General features: G+C 21.9%; 1 protein-coding gene across 2 annotated transcripts in view; it reads left to right on the top strand.

Annotated features, from left to right (window-relative positions):
• The window catches only part of LOC122498256 (angiotensin-converting enzyme), a 210,615-nt gene that overhangs the window by 87,435 nt on the left and 100,437 nt on the right, over positions 1-22,743 (top strand). For both annotated transcript variants that reach the window (XM_043605911.1, XM_043605910.1), the window contains 9 exons: positions 672-1,010; positions 5,693-5,851; positions 6,048-6,144; positions 8,625-8,768; positions 9,974-10,165; positions 10,977-11,074; positions 11,408-11,577; positions 12,473-12,597; positions 21,061-21,403. In XM_043605911.1, coding sequence (XP_043461846.1) covers positions 672-1,010; positions 5,693-5,851; positions 6,048-6,144; positions 8,625-8,768; positions 9,974-10,165; positions 10,977-11,074; positions 11,408-11,577; positions 12,473-12,597; positions 21,061-21,403 — 1,667 coding nt within the window. The remainder of the gene's footprint in view (positions 1-671; positions 1,011-5,692; positions 5,852-6,047; positions 6,145-8,624; positions 8,769-9,973; positions 10,166-10,976; positions 11,075-11,407; positions 11,578-12,472; positions 12,598-21,060; positions 21,404-22,743) is intronic.

Below are 22,743 nucleotides of genomic sequence, written 5' to 3'. Positions count from 1 at the left end.
TATTTATTTGTATACTTACGTTTTTAAACGGGCTTACAAAAAATTACAAAATTCCCTTTTGTAAATAATTACAAATTTATTATTGATGATTGACAAAACAATAAGTAAATTGTTAGTAACAAAACGATGAAATAAACGATCACTTCGAGTCAGAATTTAAATCAGGTTTTAATTATTAGTATTTATGAATAATTATTTATTATTATTGTCAATTATTGATAATTGAAATTGAAATATTGAAAATAATTATTGATGCAAATTATATACTATTAGTAATATAAATTATTACTGTTTAATTATTTAAGAGGACTTGTACGGTTAATAATAATTAATAATATTAATAAATATTAATAATATTAATAATTTAATAAATTATTATTATTATCAATTAAGGGCATTTGAACCATGATGACGTCACAGATTTAAAACTAATGCTTTGCACAAACTGTGACGTCATCAAGGTTCAAATCCCCTTAATAACAAATAATTATTGTCAATTATTATTAATAAAAAATAATTGTTGATAAAAACTAATACTAATGAATAAAATGCTTTTTATTTTAAATAATTATAATTTTTAATTAATAAAAATTTTTTATAATATCAATATTGAATTGGGAAAAATGGTCTACAATCAAATAAAAAATGGAAATTGTTTCTCACTATTTCAGATGGGAGTTCTTCTATTGTTTCTAATTTCCTGTGTATCGAGTCAACTAGACCTACCTCCCATACAAAATGACAGATCTAACCAAGAAAGATATAATCAAGACAGATATAATGCAGACGGATATAATCAGGATAGGTACAATCAAGATAGATACAATCAAGATAATAGATTTAATCAAGACAGGTATGGTCCCGATCGAGGACAATTTACAACGAGGGAAACTGATTTTCGAAATATTTTGGCGAAATTAGATTTCACTGGCACTGAAAGATGTAGTGCTAACGTTGGTGCACAATGGAATTACGAGACGAATGTCAACGAATACACGCAAATTCAAGCGGTGAGTTAAAGCAAATTTTATTTTTCTCAGAAAAAAATTTATTCTTTTTAGGATCGAAAATTTTTATTTCCTTACCGAAAATTTTCACAGACGATTTTTTTTACTTTTATTCACGTTTCTCTAACCTCAAGAACTCAAAAATGACATCAATAGTTTTTGAAATTTAATCATCAAGTTTAACTATGTTTTTTCATATTTAAAAAATTTAAAATTTAAATTTCTCAATTTTAAAAAATCACAATATTATTAAATTAATTTTTTGAAATCAAATAATAATAGTAATAAGTTAAATAAAAGATCTGTAAATATTATTTGGTCTAATGACGTTAGCCATTAGGCCAATAAATATTTACAGATCTTTCATTTAATTTTTTAATTATTATTATTGAATATATTGTAATTCTATAATTTGACACTAAAATTAAAATTTTCAGAAAAAATATAGTAAATAAAAAATAAAACCTCAATAAATAAAATAATAAATATGGAAAAAATAAATAAAAAATTTTTTTTGTGTGCTGATTTGTAATAAAGAATGACAAAAATGCAATATTTACAATATTTATGAGGAAGCAAAGTGTTGATGAAATTAACAAATAAATTTGAACTTTAATTCTACAGGAGTTTTATTTAAATTATTATTATTATTATCGTAAAATAAACTTTTAGCAATTTTCTTTTTCAAATACTCTTTGAATGAATTTCCAAAAATGAAATTTGTAATCTGAAAATAGATTTGGTCTAGATTCCTTTCTCTTATTTTTCTTTTTGGATAAGAAGAGAGGTCAGTGCATATTAGATCAACGAATTTACAAGTTTAGAATGTCTGTCACGTAATGGGTTAATTGATACAATTAGTCAAATAGCTTTTGTATGTTCGTCAAGTTTAAATAAGTAATTACATGGACTATTTCTTTTATTCATGAATAATATTATAATTAGTTTTAAATACGAACCTCGACGTATTATGTTTATTGACAAGGGAAAAATATCCAGCAATACTTTCTTATAGAGTAGAACTCGATTTTTATTAAATTTTTAATAAAAAATTAAAATTTAGTTGACATTTAGGGAATAATTTTCTTTAAATCTCATTTTTATTATAAATGACAAATTTTTTTTATTTTTTTAAATATTATTTTATTATTATTTTTGTTACATTTTTAATTGTGGTGAAATTAGGGTTAAAGGGGGGTTAAAACAAAAAAAAAAGGGTCAAGATAAAAGAATTGAAATTGTTCTATTTGAAGAAGGGTGATTTTTATTTTGGTAGTGATATTACTTTCTTTTTTATATATTATTCAGTAGGCAAACTTTTTCATTCAAATATTGAAGTTTATGAAACTTTGTCAGTGAAAAAGATTAAATATAATCCTCGAAAAAAGTTTTCTTTATTCAAAAGTTACATCAATTATTATTTGTTTGTTAATTTTTTTATTTATTTATCCATTGACCAATTCTTTTGTTTAAATATTTATTTGTTTATTTATTTACTAATTTATTTCTTTACTTATTTATTTATTTTTTATCAGTTCATGAATTTGTATTTTTATTTGTTTTTTTAACAGTTTATTTGTTTGTTTATAAACGTCGTTTTTTAAGTCTATTTTTTTATTTATTTGCTCCTAGTTTATTTATTTCTTTATTTTATTTCTTTATTTGTTTATCTATTTGTTTGTTAATTTGTTTGTTTATATTTTTATTTAAGAGTTTTTTTCTTTAAATATTTACTTGTTCATTTATTTGCTTGTTTGTTTGTTTACTTATTTAATTATTTATTTGATTTTTATTTTCATTTGTTTATTTATTTGTTCACTACTTAATTTATTTCTGTATTTTTTAGATATTTATTTATTTACCAATTCATTTGTTTACTTATTTGTTTCTTTACTTATTTAATTTTTAATTGGAAATACTTTTATTCACTTATTCATTTATTGTTAATTACTATTTAATAATGAAATAAGTAAACAAATAAATAATAAAAGTACTGTATACGAAAGGATATTTATTAATTGAATCAATAAATTATTTTTAATGAATAATTTTATTACTTAAATAAATAATTAATTTTTAATGAATAATTGTATTACTTAAATAAATAAATTATTTTTAATAAATAATTTTATTACTTCAACAAATAAATTAACAAATAAATAAAAAATTATAAGTACTGTGTACGAAAGGGCAGTTATTATTTAAATAAACAAATTGTTTTTAATAAATTATTCTATTATTTAAATAAATAATTAAACATATAAATAAATAAACAAACAGACAAATATTTATACAATGAGATGGATTCTATTCCTTTTAGGAAATATAAGTTACTCGATTGTTTAGTGTTCGTCTAACAAGATTACAGAACTATTGCTAATTTTTTTTCTTTTTCTTCAACACTTTTCCCATGTTAATTTAACCTCGTGAAAAATGATGGCAAAACGACGTTGCTGCTGATGACCTCGACCTCTATTCTCTTTTGTTTTGGTTCGCGCGCAAAGCACACGTCAATTGTCAAAGGGACCTTAAAATTTTTTCTTTAACACGCGAGAAGAGAGCCACGCAGCCACTTTTTCTTGTCCGCGAAAGGCAAACTGTACACAACTTTTACGGGAAAATATTCCCATGCCAATCTATTGTGATCGCGATAATATAATATTGAGTAACATGGTGCTGCTGCATATTAGGCATCCGTCGACATGGCAGGTTCACTAAAAAAAAAAAAAAATATTTTCTTGTCGCTTTTCACTGCTTCTAAATTATCATTTTTCCTAAATGAGTGATAATTTTTTTTTAATGATACGTTAGATATTTTTAATTTCATAGGTACCTTTATATTTCATTATTTCAGATTTACAATTTTTTATAATTACAATTTTCCTCGAGTAGCATTTTTTTCAAGTATCAAGATTTTTAATTACTTGTCGTGTATGAATTTAAATTAGAAATTTTTTACTTTTTATTTGTTGAATATTTTTATTTTTTAATATTAATTAATTTTTCTATTTACTTGTTTATTTATTTGTTTATTTATTTGTTAATATATTTATTTTTTTATCATTTGTTTATTAATTCATTTGTTCATGTTTATTTTTTTGTTTGCTAATTTGTTTATACATTTACTTTTTTATTTATTTAATTTATTTGTTTCGTTGTTTATTTATTTTTTGTTTATACATTAATTTCTTTTATCATTTGTTTAAACTTATTTGTTTTTAATTTGCATACTTATTTCTTTATTTGTTTATTAATTTTTGTTTGTTTATGATTAATTTATTTACTTGTTTAAGTATTTATTTATTTATTTTACGATTTAGTAATTTGTTTGTTCACTTATTTAATTCTCTTTTGTTTATTTATTTGTTTATTTACTAGTTGTTTACTATTTTACTTGTTTATTCATCTGCTAATTTATTTATTTTTTTATTTATTTCGTTATTTATTTATATGTTCAATATTGTTTACTTATTTTCTTTTCCATTTTTTGTTTATATATTTGTTTATTTACTTTTTTTCTTATTTTTTGCAAAATGAATTCACTTTGCAATTTTATTTAATTTTTTTCTTATTCAACAATTAAATAAGTAAACAAACAAATAAATGAAATGAATATTACATGTGTACAAAAAAGGAATTTTTTTCTTGTTCAGGAAAACTTTCATTTTTAAAATACAAAAAGTTAAAAAAATGAGGAAATAAATATTTGTTTACCTATTTACTTGTTTAAATATTTATTTAATTATTTATTTTCTCATTTTTTATAACCTTTTGTATTTTAAAAATGAAAGTTTTCCTGAACAAGAAAAAAATTCCTTTTTTGTACACATTTTAAAATCTTACTGACAGAATAAATTTTTTATTTATTTGTTTTTCTTTTGAGAAATTGAACGTTTTTTAATGATTAAAAATTTATGATAAGATTTTTATTTTACTTGTTGAAATTTTAGAGACAAATTGAGTATTACATGATCTAATTTCTCGAGTTTCTCTTATAATGAATTCCAACTGGCAAATGATAAAAATTCCCTTATCTTTATCTGTTTAACGGTGAACCTTTCTTTTAGTCGCAATTTTTTTTTCTTTTTTCCATGAAATGAACGACGGCAACTTGTAACCTGTTTATTACAAAATGACGCAGATTATATAACCAAGTGATGCGTAAAAAGAAGCGTATTTTGAAATACATGCACGTTTCTTTTTGTAATTTTTATTTTATATTTTATGCATTTTTTCTCGTTTTGATTTTTTAATTTATAATTTATATATTTCTACTTGTATAAATTTTGAATTTTATTGTTGTATTTTATTTTTTTATTTTATTTCGTTTCGATTTTTTATTTTTTGTATTTTTTTTAATTATGTATTTATTTATATATTTTTAATTGTATAAATTAAAAATTTTATTGTTGTATTTTAATTTGTTATTAAATTTTGTTTTTTTATTATCTTTTATAACTTATTTATTATATTTTTACTTTTATAAATTAAAAAATTTATTGTTGTATTTTATGTATTTTATTATTGCATTTTATTTAAAGACGAATAATAGAAATTAAAAATAAACAAATTATTTTTTATTCCTGTTTTTTGTATTTGAACTATAAAAGTGAAAAAATTTTTAAAAATTATAAAAATGGATAATTTCATGAATTAATTAATTAATGAATAAATTTTTATTTTAGTTGGAAGCTCAACACTTGTATGAGGATTTTCAATATCAAGCGTGGCATTTAATAAACAGAATAGATCGACGAAATATTCGTGATCCGGCAATTGAGAGACGTCTCAGGTACTTATCTGTTGTTGGACATGGTGCTTTTACACCAGATCAATCGGATCGAGTGAGTAAAAGTTTAAATAATACATTATTTTATTTATTAATAATATAAATATTTCCATAGAAAAATTCAACTTTCAAATGAACAACTATAATTTTTTAGTAATTTTAATTTCTATTATAATAGTAATTATTATTTATAATTTACAAGCATTACATATTTAATTAAATTAACACTTGATGTTCAATTTTTTTTACAGTACAAACGAGTTTTGAACGATATGTTACTAATTTACAACAGTGCATCAATATGCGCTTACAACGACCCATTCCATTGTGGATTACGGCTATATCCAGGTAAACTGATTAAAATATTTTCTATCAAAAATCAATGACAAAAAAATTTTGTTATCCTTTACTTTTTCTTCAATAATTTTTTTTAATAAATTTTATTATTTAATTTCTTTTTTCTTTTGAGAATTATAAACGAAAATTCGACTAATTTTTAAATCGGACTTTCTCATTACGAAAAATTGAGAAAAGAATTATAAAAATCAATGATCCGGGTAGTTTACGTAAAATACTGATCCGTGACTATTGGAAAGTAAAATATAAAAATTTAGACATAGAAAAAAAGTAGAGAAGACATTTAATTAATTTTTCAACTCTTTAATAATTTTTAATAATTTTTTTTCTCATTAAAAAATTTGCTTGGAATTATTATTGAAGAAGGAGGAAATTACTGCAGTAGTGGAATAAATTCAAAGAAAATGGCTTTTTTTCCTTTCGCAATAGAATTTTATTATTTTACATAAAATTATTTGGTGAATTTTTTTTTATTAGGGGATTAATTTTCAGAGAATTGAATTATTTGGTAATGGAAATAAATTGTAAATGGTAAATTGAATAATGTGGGTAATTTTAGAAATTAAAATAATTCAATTAATTTTGTTTTTAATTCGCAAGAAATTTTTTTTTTAGTTACAAATAGTATTTACAATTAAAGACACTCTCTAAATCTGAATTTAGTGAAAAAGTCGTCCACTAATTTTAATGAGTAAAAATTTTCACTACTATTTACTAATTTTCCACTAAAACTTTAGTAAATAAATTTAAAACTACTAAATTAATAAACAAAATTTTACTGATTATTTCTTAATTTTAAGAATCAGAAGAAATTTTTACTAATTTTAATTAGTGGACTACTTTTTACTAATTGAAATTTAGAGACAAGTCATTTTAGTTAAAAATAGTAATTAATTAAAAATAAAATTATAGTTTAAAATAGTAACTTTAGTTAAAAATAGTAATTATAATTATAAATAATAATTTTAGTTAATATTAGTAATTATTTAAAAATTTTAGTTATAAATAGTAATTAATTCAAAATATTAACTTTATTTAAAAACAGTAATTAATTGTAAATAGTAATTTTAGTTAAAATTAGTAATTAATTAAATATTTTAGTTATGAATAGTGATTAATAAAAAATATTAATTTTTTTTAAATAGTAATTTTAGTAAAAGATAGTAATTAACGAAATATAGTAATTTTAGTTAGAAATCTAGTAATTAATTAAAAATAGTATTTTTAGTCAAAAATACCTAGTAATTAATTGTAAATAGTAATTGTAGTTATAAATAGTAATTAATTAGAAATTGTAACTTTAGTTAAAAAATTAAAAATAGTAATTTTATGGTTAGAAACAGTAAATTTTATTTTAGAAAATTTTAAAAACTTTAACAATTTAAAAAAACTTTTTTAACGATTGAAAAATTTTAGTTCTTTCATTGTTTCCCATTTTATTTAGCAATTTTTGAAACGATTTTCTTTTAGACAAAAAAAAATAAATAAATAAAAATTGCGAAACAAAACTTGCATATGTAATTTGAGATATGAAGTAATTTATGTAATTTTGACGAAAGAGGTGTAATCGATTGTTTATGAAAATGAGAGGAGGAAGAAAATCTAGTAACGTAAGATATCTCGCAAATAGTATACATTGTGTCCCAACGATAAGGAAGTAAAATGTTCATAAATGCTCTTAGTGTTCACTTCGCAATATGAGCGCAGGGAAGAAAGAAAATCGTGTGTTAAGATTAATCATCGTGAAACGGGAACCTGATTTCCGACACTTATATTTATGCCAGACACGTTACTAATCCGATTACCGGAAATCTATAAGGCATATATATATACTATGTTTTCTTTTTTTTCCAATTTCCGATAATTGCATTCATTTTTCTATAACTATGTATATAAAGTGACTAAATGACAGTTACATAAATAGTATTTTATAGGCTCATTACCATTTTTTTAGATCTTTTATTTTTGAGTAAATTATTTTGTGCGGGTATTAATTTTCAAGATGATTTATTTTTTAAAATGCATTTCCTACGATTTAGGGTCGAATTTATTTTCAAGTTTAAAATTCTTCTTTCTATTAATTAATTAATTAATTAATTTTTTTCAAGTATTAAAAAAAATTTTCTAACAGTCTAAATAAAAATATTTTTTAGATGTAAATTTCAGGAAATATTAGTTAATTATTTTTAGCAGAAAACTATAAAAATTCTTTCGTCAAAAATTATTAACTATTTTTTGTATTATTTATTATTTATTTTTATACAATTATTTTGTTTATTATAAATTTTTCTGTAATAATTTTTTTGTAAATTTTATTACTGTAATTATTTTATTTCGTTATTTTAATAATATAGATAATTAATTATCTGTTGCCAGAAAATTATAAATGTATTATATATTATTATGCATAATTACATAATTAATTATCGTTAAAAAATTATGCAAAATTTTAATTCAATTTTTGTTTACAGAAATATCACATATTATGGCCAAAAGTCGTAATTGGGACGAACTGCAATACGTGTGGCTCGAATGGAGGAGACGTAGTGGAGTAAAAATGAAGGATCTTTATCAGCAATTGGTCCAACTGAACAATGATGCTGCGCAATTAAACAGTAAGCAATATTAATTACATTTTAATTAACACTAAACAAAATTTTTATTTTTATTAATTTTATTACTTTATTTTTATTAATTTATTTATTTTCTTTCGAATTTTTATTTTTACTTGAATTTTTTAAAAATATTTTTTTATTATTTTCTTTTGCACTTTTGTTTAGATTTCTGATTGAATTTTTTTTTTTATTTATTTTTGCATTTTTATTTGAAATTTTTCTTGGGATTTTTTTTTTAAATTCAGTAATTGCAAATTGTCTGGAGTTGAAGATTAAATGATCTGAATAATAGAGATAAAATTAACAATGAAAGAAGGCATTCGCAAAAGTAAAGGAAAACGAATTAATTTACATTTAATTGAAGAAGCCATAATGCAAGTTACTTTTCTTACGTGAAAGTAACCGGAAGGCAAAATAATATCTTCATTAATTGAACTTATTAAAAGTCAATTCTATGTGCATTCTGAAATAAAGTTTGCTTCTTTAAAACAATGTAGAAAAATTCTTTTCGTTTTCCTTTACTTTTCATTTTTATCGTTTCCTGCTTTACATTTTTTTTACATCCCAAATTTATTGTTATTTTTATTTTTAAATGTAAATTTTTTTCAATTCTATATTTTTACAAACAAAATAGTTCTAAATTTTTTATAAATTAGAAATTAAATAATAAATTAATAAATAAATTAATTAGCAAAATTCGATTTATTTTTTAACATTCTAATTTGAATTTTATTCATAAAATATTGTTTTTCATATTTTGAAAATTTATTGTTTTATATATTGTTAATATAAATGATCAGTTAAAATCTTCAGTTAAAATTCTTCATTTTAGTCTAGAAATTATTAAAAATATTGAAGCAGAAAAAAATATTTCGTTCAAAACTTGGAAAATTGTTTTTATCTTCTATTTATTCTTTTTAAATTCTTGAAATTCACATAATCTTAAAAAGTGAAACGCACAGGAAAGGAAAATAAGAAGCTAAAAATATAAATTTAGTGCAAATTTCTAAAAGATTATCTTCTTATTTTAATTTTTTTCCCCAACTGGTGATGCATTCTTATTGACATAGTAAAATTGACGTTTATTGCTTGTTGGGAAAAAAAGATTGTGTTCATTAAAATTGCGATAGATTGTAAGAAATGATATTATGGTTCTTTTTTCTTCTTTCTAAAAGTAGATTTATTATAATGATTGTTCATTAAAGATTTTACGAATGCCGCTGAATTATGGATGTTCCCATACGAGACGTTTAAATTTGATCAGGAAATTGATCAAGTGTGGGAAAGCATTAGTCCTCTTTATGAAGAATTACACGCTTACATTAGGAGAAAACTACGTGATCTTTATGGACCAGAAAAAATCAGTGGTCACGCACCCCTACCATCTCACATTCTCGGTAATTTTAGTTTATGTCAAAATTAAATTTAAGTCAAAATTAAAATTAAGTCAAAATTAAAAATAAACCAAAATTAAATCGAAATTAAAATTAAATTCAAATTAAATCGAAATTAGAATTAAATCCAAATTAAAATTAAATGAAAATTAAATTTAAGCCAAAATTAAAATTAAATCAAAATTGAAATTAAACCAAAATTGAAATTAAATCAAAATTAAAATTAAATCGAATTTGAAATTGAAACTAAAATTAAACTAAAATTCAAATGAAATTAGAATTAAAATTTTATCGAGACCAAAATTAAATCAACATTAAAAATAAAACTAAAGTTACGATTAAAATTAAATTATTAAATTTAATGTTTAAATAAATAAAAAAATTCGCTTTTCTATTGATTGCGAACGTTTATTATGTAAACAAGAAATTAGAATTTTACTGCCACTTGAAATGAAAGTTTTAACGCACATTGCAAACCGAACTTCATTTGGCGAAATTGGTATTGATTTCGGAAGTAGAGAAATTAACATAAATTAAAAATAACTTTTTTCTATTTTAAACAACAAAAATTATTGAAAATAGAAAAAAAATTGACTGTAATTTAGAAAAATGGAAGATTATTCAAAGTAGAGAATTATAGTTCTGTAATAATTAAGTACTAATATGTGTTACGTAATACGTTTCTATAATAATTAATAATAATTATTTATAATGTATCAAATAATTAATTTGATTATTGCATAAGTAGTTAGAGAGAAAATAAATGTATTTAAAGCAAAAAAAGTGTAAAATGATGTTAATTAACAATTTTTAGGTAACATGTGGGGTCAATCCTGGTCGAATATCGTTGATCTAACCATGCCATATCCTGGAAAAAGTTATTTGGACGCCACACCGGAAATGCTTGCCAGAGTGAGTAAATTTTAATTATTTTAATTTTCCATTTTATTTTTTTTTTCTTTAATTTTACTGTTTTTTTAATTTCTTTTTTTGCTGTTTTATTTTTTTTCGTTTCAATTTCTCTTTTTTGTGTATTGTTTCTTGTCTGCTTTTTAATTTCCTTTTCCTTTCTTGTTTCTATTTTATTTTTTTATTTTTGCTTTTACTTTTCTATTTATTCTTTGAATTTTTATATTTAAAAATTTTATATTACAAATAAAAGAAATAAAAAAACTGAAATATTTTAAAATTGAAATCAACAGGAGAATTTTTATTTACTAATATAAATTTTTGTCCTTCTTCCAGGGATACACGCCCATTGATATGTTCAGAATTGGAGAGGATTTCTTCCTCTCCATGAATATGAGTGCAATGCCACCAGAATTCTGGTCCGGAAGTATTCTGGTCGATCCTGGTGACAGGTCAATTATTTGTCAAGCCTCCGCCTGGGACTTCTGCAATCGAATTGATTACAGGTAATTAAAAAAGTGAAAATTATTTTCTCTAATTCACTATTCGAATATTAGAGAAGATTATTCTCAAACCGAATCAAATCAGTAATTAAAATATTAATTAATATTTGATTGATTTATAAAACTATGAATTATTAATTAGCCATTAATTCATTGAATAGAATTAAATAATAATCGGACTAATTAATAATCAATTGTACAAAAATAATAATAATATGACTAATTAATAATCAAAATAATAAACATAAAAATAATCTGACTAATTAGTAATCAGAAGAACAAAAATAATAATCGAACTAATTATTAATCAAAATAATAAAGATGATAATAATCAGATTAATTAATATTCAAAAGAACAAAGATAATGATAATAGGACTAATTAATAATAAAAATAATAAAACTAATTAGTAATAACAAAAATAATGAATAACAAAAATTCTAATAAATAATAATAGAAATAATTAATGCTAGTAGAAATAATAATCTTAAAGTAATTAATTATAATTATATAACTTATAAAATAATTTTTATCTCTGTAAAAATATTTCAAAAAGAACCCGTAATAAATAATGACTAATTAGCTTTTTTAAATTAATAAAATTACGTTTCTTTATACGTTTCTATGTGACTAATTAATATTTAGTTAGATTTTGAATAAATAAAATAAAGAATAACAAAAATATTTGAATAATAATATTTATTAAAAAAAATGATAAATAATTGTTTTTATTAATGAATAATTATTAAAAATGCTGAACAATTGGTTTTATTAATGGACATTTATTTAAATTCTAAATAATTTGTTTTATGAATGAATAAGTATTAAAAATTCTAAACAATTGGTTTCATTAGAGAATAGTGTTATTAAAAATTCTAAACAATTGGTTTCATTTACAGAATCAAGATGTGTACTAAGGTCACAATGAAGGATTTGATTACGATACACCATGAGATGGCCCATATTCAGTACTTTCTACGCTACAGTCATCTTCCTCGTGAGTTCCGTGACGGAGCGAATCCAGGTGAGCGAATAAAACTTCCTACTTTGAATTATGTAACCATGCCTTATAGTGTCTTCATCGATCATTATTATCTTCATAAAGTTGCAACTTTCTTCGGTATACAAAACTTGCATAACGCGTAAAAAAAAGAAACATTCTTACAAAAAAAAAAAAAGAATAGAAAGAAAGAAAAAGGAAAAAGAAGAATATTGCGTCAAGGAACTTTGAATTGCTCTCAATTATCAACAATCCATGAAAAATTCTAGACGCAAAAGTTTTAAATCTTAATTTCCGGTTGGTTAAAAATTCACCGCGAAAATATAATTCTGCTGGGAGAAAGAAAAAGAGAGGCTATTTTTTTTCTTTTAAGAAGATTTTTCTTTTAAGATGATTTTTCTTTGAAGCTTTTTTTTAAGGTAGATTTTTCTTTTGATAAATAATTCGCTTTGCGTTAGGGGAGGAACTTTTATGGCCAATATTGGCCCAAGATTTGATATAGTAGAAAATATATTTTAAATATTAGAACTTGGCCCAAGAAGTAAATAATGAAAAGCGACTTTTTTTTGAGAATTTCCATTAACTTAAATCCGCTAATAATTGTTATAGAAAATTATTGTCAAAAATTTAAATAGAATTCTTTGAAACAATTTAGAAAATTATAATAAAATTCTTTAAAGCAATTTAATTATTTTCAAAAATTTTAAGAAAACTTTTCCCAAGAATTCAATTATTTTTAATTTCAACAATTTTGATAAAATTGAAAAATTCGTAATGAAATTCAATAACTTTCAATACAATTTAAATTAACTCTCTCCAAAGAATTCAATTATTTTCAATTTCTACTATTTTAATAAAATTTCAAAAAAAAAATCAATAATTCAAGAAAATTTTAATAAAATTCTTTCTGAAAATTCAATTATTTTCATAAAAAATAGAATTTTTACTGACTTTCAAGTATTTTAAATACAATTTTCATTAAATTTTTTTAAATGAATTAATAATTTTAAAAAATTTGGTTTTTAAAATTCTCCGAAAGAAATCAATATCAATATCAATACATTATAATAATCGTAACTTTCCTTTTCGTTAGCAAATTATTTGCATTCATTTGTTTGTTTTGAAAATTAAATTTTGTGGGTTAAGTATTAGCATTTTTTATATATTTTTTAATGTCAAACTTTCTAATGTGGAAAATACTTTACTTATTAAATTGTCTCGACTCTTTGGTAAAAAATCTAAAATTATCGAAAATTATCAAAAATTCAAAAATCCGAATTTTTTAAAATTCAACATTTTTCCTTCTTTCTTATGGCATTAAGCTTCATTATTTTTGTGCTTTTGGAAAATACTTTACTTATTTAATAGTCACGACTCTTTGGTAAAAAATCTAAAATTATCGAAAATTATCAAAAATTCAAAAATCCGATTTTCTTAAAATTCAACATTTTTTTCTCTCTTTTATAAGATTTAGCTTTATTATTTTTGTGCTTTTGGAAAATACTTTAGTTATTAAATTGTCTCGACTCTTTGGTAAAAAATCTAAAATTATCAAAAATTCGAAAAAATTCAAAAATCCGTTTTTCTTAAAATTCAACATTTTTTCCTCTCTTTTATGGGATTTAACTTCATTATTTTTGTGCTTTTGGAAAATACTTTACTTATATAATAGTCTGGACTCTTTGGTAAAAAATCTAAAATTATCAAAAATTCGAAAAAATTCAAAAATCCGATTTTCTTAAAATTCAACATTTTTTTCTCTCTTTTATAGGATTTACTTTCATTATTTTTGTGCTTTTGGAAAATACTTTACTTATTTAATAGTCTCGACTCTTTGGTAAAAAATCTAAAATTATCAAAAATTCGAAAAAATTCAAAAATCCGATTTTCTTAAAATTCAACATTTTTTTCTCTCTTTTATAAGATTTAGCTTTATTATTTTTGTGCTTTTGGAAAATACTTTAGTTATTAAATTGTCTCGACTCTTTGGTAAAAAATCTAAAATTATCAAAAATTCGAAAAAATTCAAAAATCCGTTTTTCTTAAAATTCAACATTTTTTCCTCTCTTTTATGGGATTTAACTTCATTATTTTTGTGCTTTTGGGAAAATACTTTACTTATATAATAGTCTGGACTCTTTGGTAAAAAATCTAAAATTATCAAAAATTCGAAAAAATTCAAAAATCCGATTTTCTTAAAATTCAACATTTTTTTCTCTCTTTTATAGGATTTACTTTCATTATTTTTGTGCTTTTGGAAAATACTTTAGTTATTTAATAGTCTCGACTCTTTGGTAAAAAATCTAAAATTATCAAAAATTCGAAGAAATTCAAAAATCCGAATTTCTTAAAATTTAACATTTTTTCTTCTCTTTTATGGGATTTAGCTTCATTATTTTTGTGCTTTTGGAAAATACTTTACTTATATAATAGTCTGGACTCTTTGGTAAAAAATCTAAAATTATCAAAAATTCGAAAAATTTCAAAAATCCGTTTTTCTTAAAATTCAACATTTTTTCCTCTCTTTTATGGGATTTAGCTTCATTATTTTTTGTGCTTTTGGAAAATACTTTACTTATATAATAGTCTGGACTCTTTGGTAAAAAATCTAAAATTATCAAAAATTCGAAAAATTTCAAAAATCTGTTTTTCTTAAAATTCAACATTCTTTCTTCTCTTTTATAGGATTTAGCTTCATTATTATTTGAATTTTTATTCAAGAGACAAAATGGAAAACTGAAAAAATTTAGAAACTTTTAAAAATTCCATACCATTTCCATGATTTCCCTGATCTCCAGATTCTGTAGGAACCCTGCTTTTGTCTGACTTTCTTCTAAATTATCGAATTCAGTGATTTCTGGGGTTAATTTGGTTTAGTTGTAAAATGTTTAATTTCTATTTGAATTCGTTTTTTTTGAATGTAGAAAATCTGATGTTAATTTCTTTAAAATTTTTTAAATTGTTTAAAATAAGCAGCCCCATAAAACATTCCCGCGCGCTTGCGCGCGGATAGTTTGGCTAGTTATAAATAATCATTGAATATTAGAAGCTTGATTGTGTGAATTTTTAGAAATAATTAAATTATTCAAGATTTTTAAATTGAAGTCTTTGAAAATTTTAATTAATATAAAACTGTTATAATATTCAAATATTTATTTTTAAAAATTATTAAATTATTAATTTTTGTTGAATAACTATTTAAATTCGTAATTTTTTAAAATAAATGCTTATTATTAACTGTAATAATTTGATTGTTCTTTCATTATGTTAGGTTTTATTTTATAATTAATTCAAAATTGTAATGTCAAATAGAAATCATCAGAATTTTTTTCACTTCTTTTCATTAAAAGACTAAAATTTTGTTAAATATTATGTTTTGTCAAATTGAAATATTATGCAGATATTGTTCTTTACTTCTCAGAAAAATTAGAAAATTGTTAAACAACTGTGATTAAGAAATAGAAAATTTATTTATTTTGCATTATTTTTGTTTATGAATTACAATTTTTTAAACAAAATTATTTATTTTGTTTTTGAAAAAGAAGAAAAATATTTGCACAATTTCTATTTTTAATCTTATTTTTGGAACAGGATTTTCATCATTTTAATTCAATTATTATTTTCTAGAATTTTCAAATTATTTTTTATGAAAATAATTGAATTCCTTAAAAAAAATATATTATTAATGAAAATAATTGAATTCCTGTGAAATTTTTATTATTTATGAAAATAATAAAATGTTTGCATACAATTTTATTTAAAATTTTTTTTAAATAAATGAATTCTTTTTGGGAAATTTCATTAAAATAGTACATATTGAAAATAATTGAAATTAGAAAAATTTTTGAAAATAATTGAAATTAGGACAAGAATTTTTTTTTGAAATTGATGAAAATAATTGAACTTTGGAGAAGAATTTTGTTATTTATAAAGATAAGTGGGATTTTTACGAGAATTTTTTTCAAATTTTAAACACAGTTGAATTTTATCAGAAGAATTTTATTTTGTTTTGAAAATAATTGAATTTCTGCAATTATTTGTAATTTCTCCAAAATTGAATTTTTTTAGTGTTTTTAAAAAAAATTTAAATTAGAAAATTTTTAAATTCTATTATTTTTAAAATTGCTAATTTTATATAAAAAAGGCATGAAGAAGTAAGCCGCGCGAATTTTTACTGGTTCGTTATTTAATTTAAAATGTACGAAAGAAAAATTTGTTCAAAAATTATGGAAAAAATAATTTTTGACTAAAAAGTAAAATTTCTTTTATTTACTTTATTATTAATAATTATTTAAATATTATTCAGAAAGATATTATTAACATTAATTATTAATAGTGTGATTAATTGTCATAATAATCCTAAAAATTCAAATCGAACGAAACTAAATAAAATCCTCGGCTAAAATATGGTTCATTATATAAAATCGAAGCTTGTTATTGTTTCTCCACTTACAATTAGTAATTAGTATCTACCAATTAATGAATTAACAAATCGAATCACTTTTTTTTAATTTATTTTTTAAATTAACTTTTCAATAATTAGTTAATGTTTATTAATAATTTATTTATTTATTTATTTATTTATTTATTTATTTCTCTGAAAAATAACCGTTACCTCCACAAGGTCATTGAAATTTTGCGGTAAAAGAAACTTCTTTCTCAGAATCAAGATACAGTCATACGATATCGATTCTCTGATGCGTATCAAAATCACGCTTTGTTTTCTTCTTACATAAGAATTGTTGCGGTATGTAAACCCAATGCGTTACTCTCTTAGTAATAAAGTTTATATATATATATACAAAAGCGGAAGGAAGCGCGTTAACTCTTTTTTTATATACATTTATAATGGCATGAAAGCGAATGCTGACTGTCTATCCGCAATCGAACTAGATTCATAAATAGTTGGCACGGACCCTGTCAATTCTGGGCAATCAACGCCCGGATTTATATGGTTGCTGTTGTTGTTGTTCTTGTTGTTTCACTCAACAAGTGTATAAGGACGATAAAATATTTTTATTACGCTGCAATTACACTTTCACCGTTGGGCACGGTCGTTCGCCTCATAATCCGGAACAGATTCAAATATCAAAACTTGTACCAACTGGTTCTTGGAGTGTGATACCTTCAATGGCCTTGGCTCTACAAAACAAGACGAACGAGTAGACAATTTTTCCTCATTTTAAAATTCCTAATTCTTAACTCGTGAAACATTTTTTTTTCCTTTTATACTGAACGCGCAACGCCCAACTCTTTTTTTCACTAGGCTAAATTCTTTACGAGATTTCAAGTTTCTCCTTATTTTTCCGATTCTTGAGGCGAATACAAAAGAATGTTCTACGTAATTATTTTTATTTGAATTTCTTTTCCTCTCTTTAATTAGAATATAATTTTTTGGAGCGAATAGAAAAGAATTATTTATACAATTATTTTGATTTTTTTGATTGGATTAAATTTAATTTGAAATTAAAACGTAATATTTTTCAATATGTAGTATAATTTCTTTAAGAAAATACAAAAAAAATTTATTGGGTGATTATTTTAGTTTAATGACAATCTGATACTTGAATTGAATTGAATTGAATAATAATTGAAATAATAATTGAATTAAATTATCACTAAATTGATAGCAAATTGAAACAAATTCATGTTGAATTAAATAAAATTGAATCACAATATGAAATAACAAATTAATATCAAAGTAGATCAAATTGTTAACAAATTGCAACAAATTAATTTTATATCAAATTTGATTACATTAAGTCAAATTGTTACCACAATGGAACAAATCGATACCAAAGTGAATAAAATTGATAATAAAATGAATCAAATTGAACTGAATTGGTACCAAAATGAATGAAATTGATACCAAATTAAATCTACTTGATACTAAGTAGAATAAAAAAATTCCGAATTGCAACAAATTAATACAAATTTGTTATTAAATTTAATCAATTTTAAGAAAATGAATCAAATTTAATAAATTCTTAAGGAATTAAAATTAAATAATATCAAACTGAATTAATCTGGTACCAAATTAAATTAAATTGGTTGTAAATTGAATTTAACTGATACCATATTTAATCATTTTGATACCAACTTGCAACGAATTAATACCGAACTGGATCAAATTAATATCAAATTGTATCAAGTCGATACCAAATTGAATTAAATTTAATAGAATTGAATTCAATTCGTACCAAATTGGCTTAACTTTAATACAATTAAATTCAATTCGTACCAAATTGAATTAAATTTAATACAATTGAATTAAATTCGTACCAAATTGGCTTAAATTTAATACAATTGAATTCAATTCGTACCAAATTGAATTAAATTTAATAGAATTGAATTAAATTCGTACCAATTTGGCTTAAATTTAATACAATTGAATTCCATTCGTAACAAATTTAATTAAATTTAATAGAATTGAATTCAATTCGTACCAAATTAAATTAAATTTAATACAATGGAATTCAATTCGTACCAAATTGAATTAAATTTAATACAATTGAATTCAATTCGTACCAAATTGAATTAAATTTAATACCATTGAATTAAATTCGTACCAAATTGATTTAAATTTAATACAATATTGAATTCAATTCCTACCAAATTTAATTAAATCTAATACAATTGAATTCAATTTGTACCAAATTGAATTAAATTGAATTACATTTCAATCAATTTGTACCAAATTAAATTAAATTTAATACAATTGAATTAAATTCGTACCAAATTGAATTAAATTTAATACAATTGAATTCAATTCGTACCAAATTGAATTAAATTTAATAGAATTGAATTAAATTCGTACCAAATTGGCTTAAATTTAATACAATTGAATTCAATTCGTAACAAATTTAATTAAATTTAATAGAATTGAATTCAATTCGTACCAAATTAAATTAAATTTAATACAATGGAATTCAATTCGTACCAAATTGAATTAAATTTAATACAATTGAATTCAATTCGTACCAAATTGAATTAAATTTAATACAATTGAATTAAATTCGTACCAAATTGATTTAAATTTAATACAATATTGAATTCAATTCCTACCAAATTTAATTAAATCTAATACAATTGAATTCAATTTGTACTAAATTAAATTAAAGTTACACTTAATTAATTTGATAAAAATTTTGATCAAATTGAGTCAAATTAATACTATAATGAAATAAATCGATACCAAAGTGGCTTAAATTGATAACAAAACAAACCAAATTGAGTTGAATTGTAAAAAAATTTAATTGAATTCGTACCAATATAAATAGAATTGATACCAAATTAAATCAAGTTGAAACTAAGTTGAATTAAAAGAATACCGAATTGCAACAAATGAATATCATATAGATATAAAATTAAATCAAATTGATAACGAATTAAATCAAACTGCTGCCGAATTGAATTAAATTCAAACAAAATTAAATTAAACTGATACCAAATGGATACGAAATTTGACCCAAATTGAGACCAAAGTTTATCAATTTGTAAAAAAATTTGATTAAAATTCATGAATTTGATAATATTTTTAGTTTAAAAATTTATTAACCGCTTTAGTTGTTACTAAAGCTCATATTAATAACAAATTGTATCAAATTGGATCAATTGTAACAAATTGGATAATAAATTTGCTAAAACTGATTTTGTTTTGCAATTAATTTGAAATTGAATCAAATTAAATAATTTTGGTTTAATTTTAAATAAATTTATGTAATTTTAATATTTAATTAAAATAAATTTAATTCATAAAATTGACAATATAATTTCTTACAGCAAATACAAAGAATCTTTTATGCAATTACTTGATTAAATTTTTTCCCCTCTTTAATTAATTATCATTTGCATACTATGTTTATTTTTCCATAAAAACCCAGTTTGCAAGTGTAGAAAAAAATACCGGTGGTCTTGTTACCGTGTAAATATTATTATTATTAGATTTATAATTTAATATTCTCGTCTTTTCGTTTTAAAGAAAGTTTGTAAAACTGTTATTCCTTTTTTTTGTGCGTTTGTTGGGAAATTTTATATTGAATGAATTATATACGTACAATGTAGGACATTTCTTACTATTCGTCATCTGTTCAGAAATGACCTACAAAAAACGTATCCTACTTTGAAAAATCTCATTTTCCGTGTGTCTATTAAAATTTAAAGTGAAAATTACTTTTGAATTACAATGACAGCTGTTACAGAATGAAAAGAAAAGATTTAGTTTTTGTCGAATAGTTTCCAAAAAAAAAAAAAGAAAATAAAAATTTCTGTTACATTTTTCGAATTACCATAATGCAATGGGTAATTAAAAACTGTATATATTTAAGTTTCATTACAAAGGCAATGAGGACTTTCGATTCAGGCGGGAAGTAAAAAAAAAAGTTGTCTTGATTTTCCTTTAGAGTGAAAGTGATGCATAATGTATTAAATGTCGGGAAATTGGAGAGAAAAATATTAATGATGTTATTTTGTGGTTTTTGTTGACAGGTTTTCATGAGGCTATTGGTGAGGCTATTGCTTTGAGTGTCTCGACACCGCATCATATGCAAACATTGGGATTAGCCAATAAATACATTGATGACAGTGAGGCGGATTTGAATTATCTATTCTCTATGGCAATGGAGAAAATTGTACCTCTGCCATTTAGTATTGCAATGGATAAATGGCGATGGGACACATTCACTGGGACATCATATCGTAATAATTTCAACTGCCATTGGCATCGACTCAGAGAACAATATATGGGAGTGAAACCGCCTGTTCTACGTTCGGAGAATGATTTTGATCCTGGTTCCAAGTATCATATACCGGCCAATATTCCCTACATTCGGTGAGTGAATATTTATTCAATTTCTAAATATTTTAGTTTTAAATATAAATGATTATTTTTTAGTTAATATAAATATAGATGATGTTCTATTAGATTCTGCTCTTAGAAATGAGAAAATATTTCTACTATAAGTAGAAGTGATTATTTGCCATTTTTTTGATACTACTTACAGTATTAAATTACTTAAAGAAAAAAAATAGATTACTGTTACAGTACAAACTGTTGAAATGCAACACGATTTAAAAAAATTTTTTTTTTCTCAAAAAATAGCTATAAAGAAAATTATTATTACTGTTTCAGTACTATTTTCTAAAATAGTATTTTAGTACCATTTTCTAGAATAGTATTTTAGTACTATTTTCTAGAATCAAATTGAACAAAATTCGTAACAAATTCTATCAAATTGATTGCCAACTGTAAACAAATTGATATCACTTTGAATAAAAATTGAAAAACAAATTGAATAAAATTGAAACCAAATTGCTGCGAATTGATATCAAATAGATACCGAATTGCAACGAATTCATACCAAATTGATATCAAATTCGATGAAGTTAATACCAAACTGGAACAAATTTATATCAAAATGGATCAAAGTGAATTAAATTGAATTATATTGAATTAGTTTGATATCAGTTTGACCTAAGTTGATACCAAATTGAATCTAATTTGTTACCAAATTGATTCAAACTATTACCGAAATGCAATAAATTAATATCGAATTAGATCAAATTATTACCAAATTGAATCAAATGGAATTAATTTGATACCAAATTGGAATAAATTAAATTAATTTCGCATAAAATTGAAGCAAATTGGTACCAAATTGAATCAAATTTTCACGAAATTAAATTAAACTGATGCCATAATGCAATTAATTAATATCGAATGAGATCAAAATTTAATGAAACTGGATCAAATTTGATAAAATTATTAACGAATTAGATAAAATTAAATTCATTTGATACCAATGTGGATTCATATAAAATTGCATGAAATTGATTTGAAATTGAAACGAATTGATATCAAACTGGATAAAATTTGATACCAAATTAAATCAAATTTTTACCTAACTAAATCAAACTGATACCAAAATGCAACGAATTAATATCGAATTAGATTAAAATTATATCAAATTGAATTTTTCATTGAATTTTTAACAAATTAGTTCAAATTGTATCAAATTGATACCAATGTGGATTAATATAAAATTGCAACTAATTGATTCAGAATTGAAACGAATTGATATCAAACTGGATAAAATTTGATACCTTTAATCAAATTTTTATCTAATTGAATCAAACTGATACCAAAATGCAATTAATTAATATCGAATTAGA

This window comes from Leptopilina heterotoma, unplaced genomic scaffold (assembly GCF_015476425.1).
Source record: "Leptopilina heterotoma isolate Lh14 unplaced genomic scaffold, ASM1547642v1 Lhet_144, whole genome shotgun sequence".
NCBI lineage: Eukaryota > Metazoa > Arthropoda > Insecta > Hymenoptera > Figitidae > Leptopilina > Leptopilina heterotoma.
The sequence above is the reverse complement of the archived record's forward strand: the minus strand, read 5'-3'. Positions and strand labels throughout refer to the sequence as shown.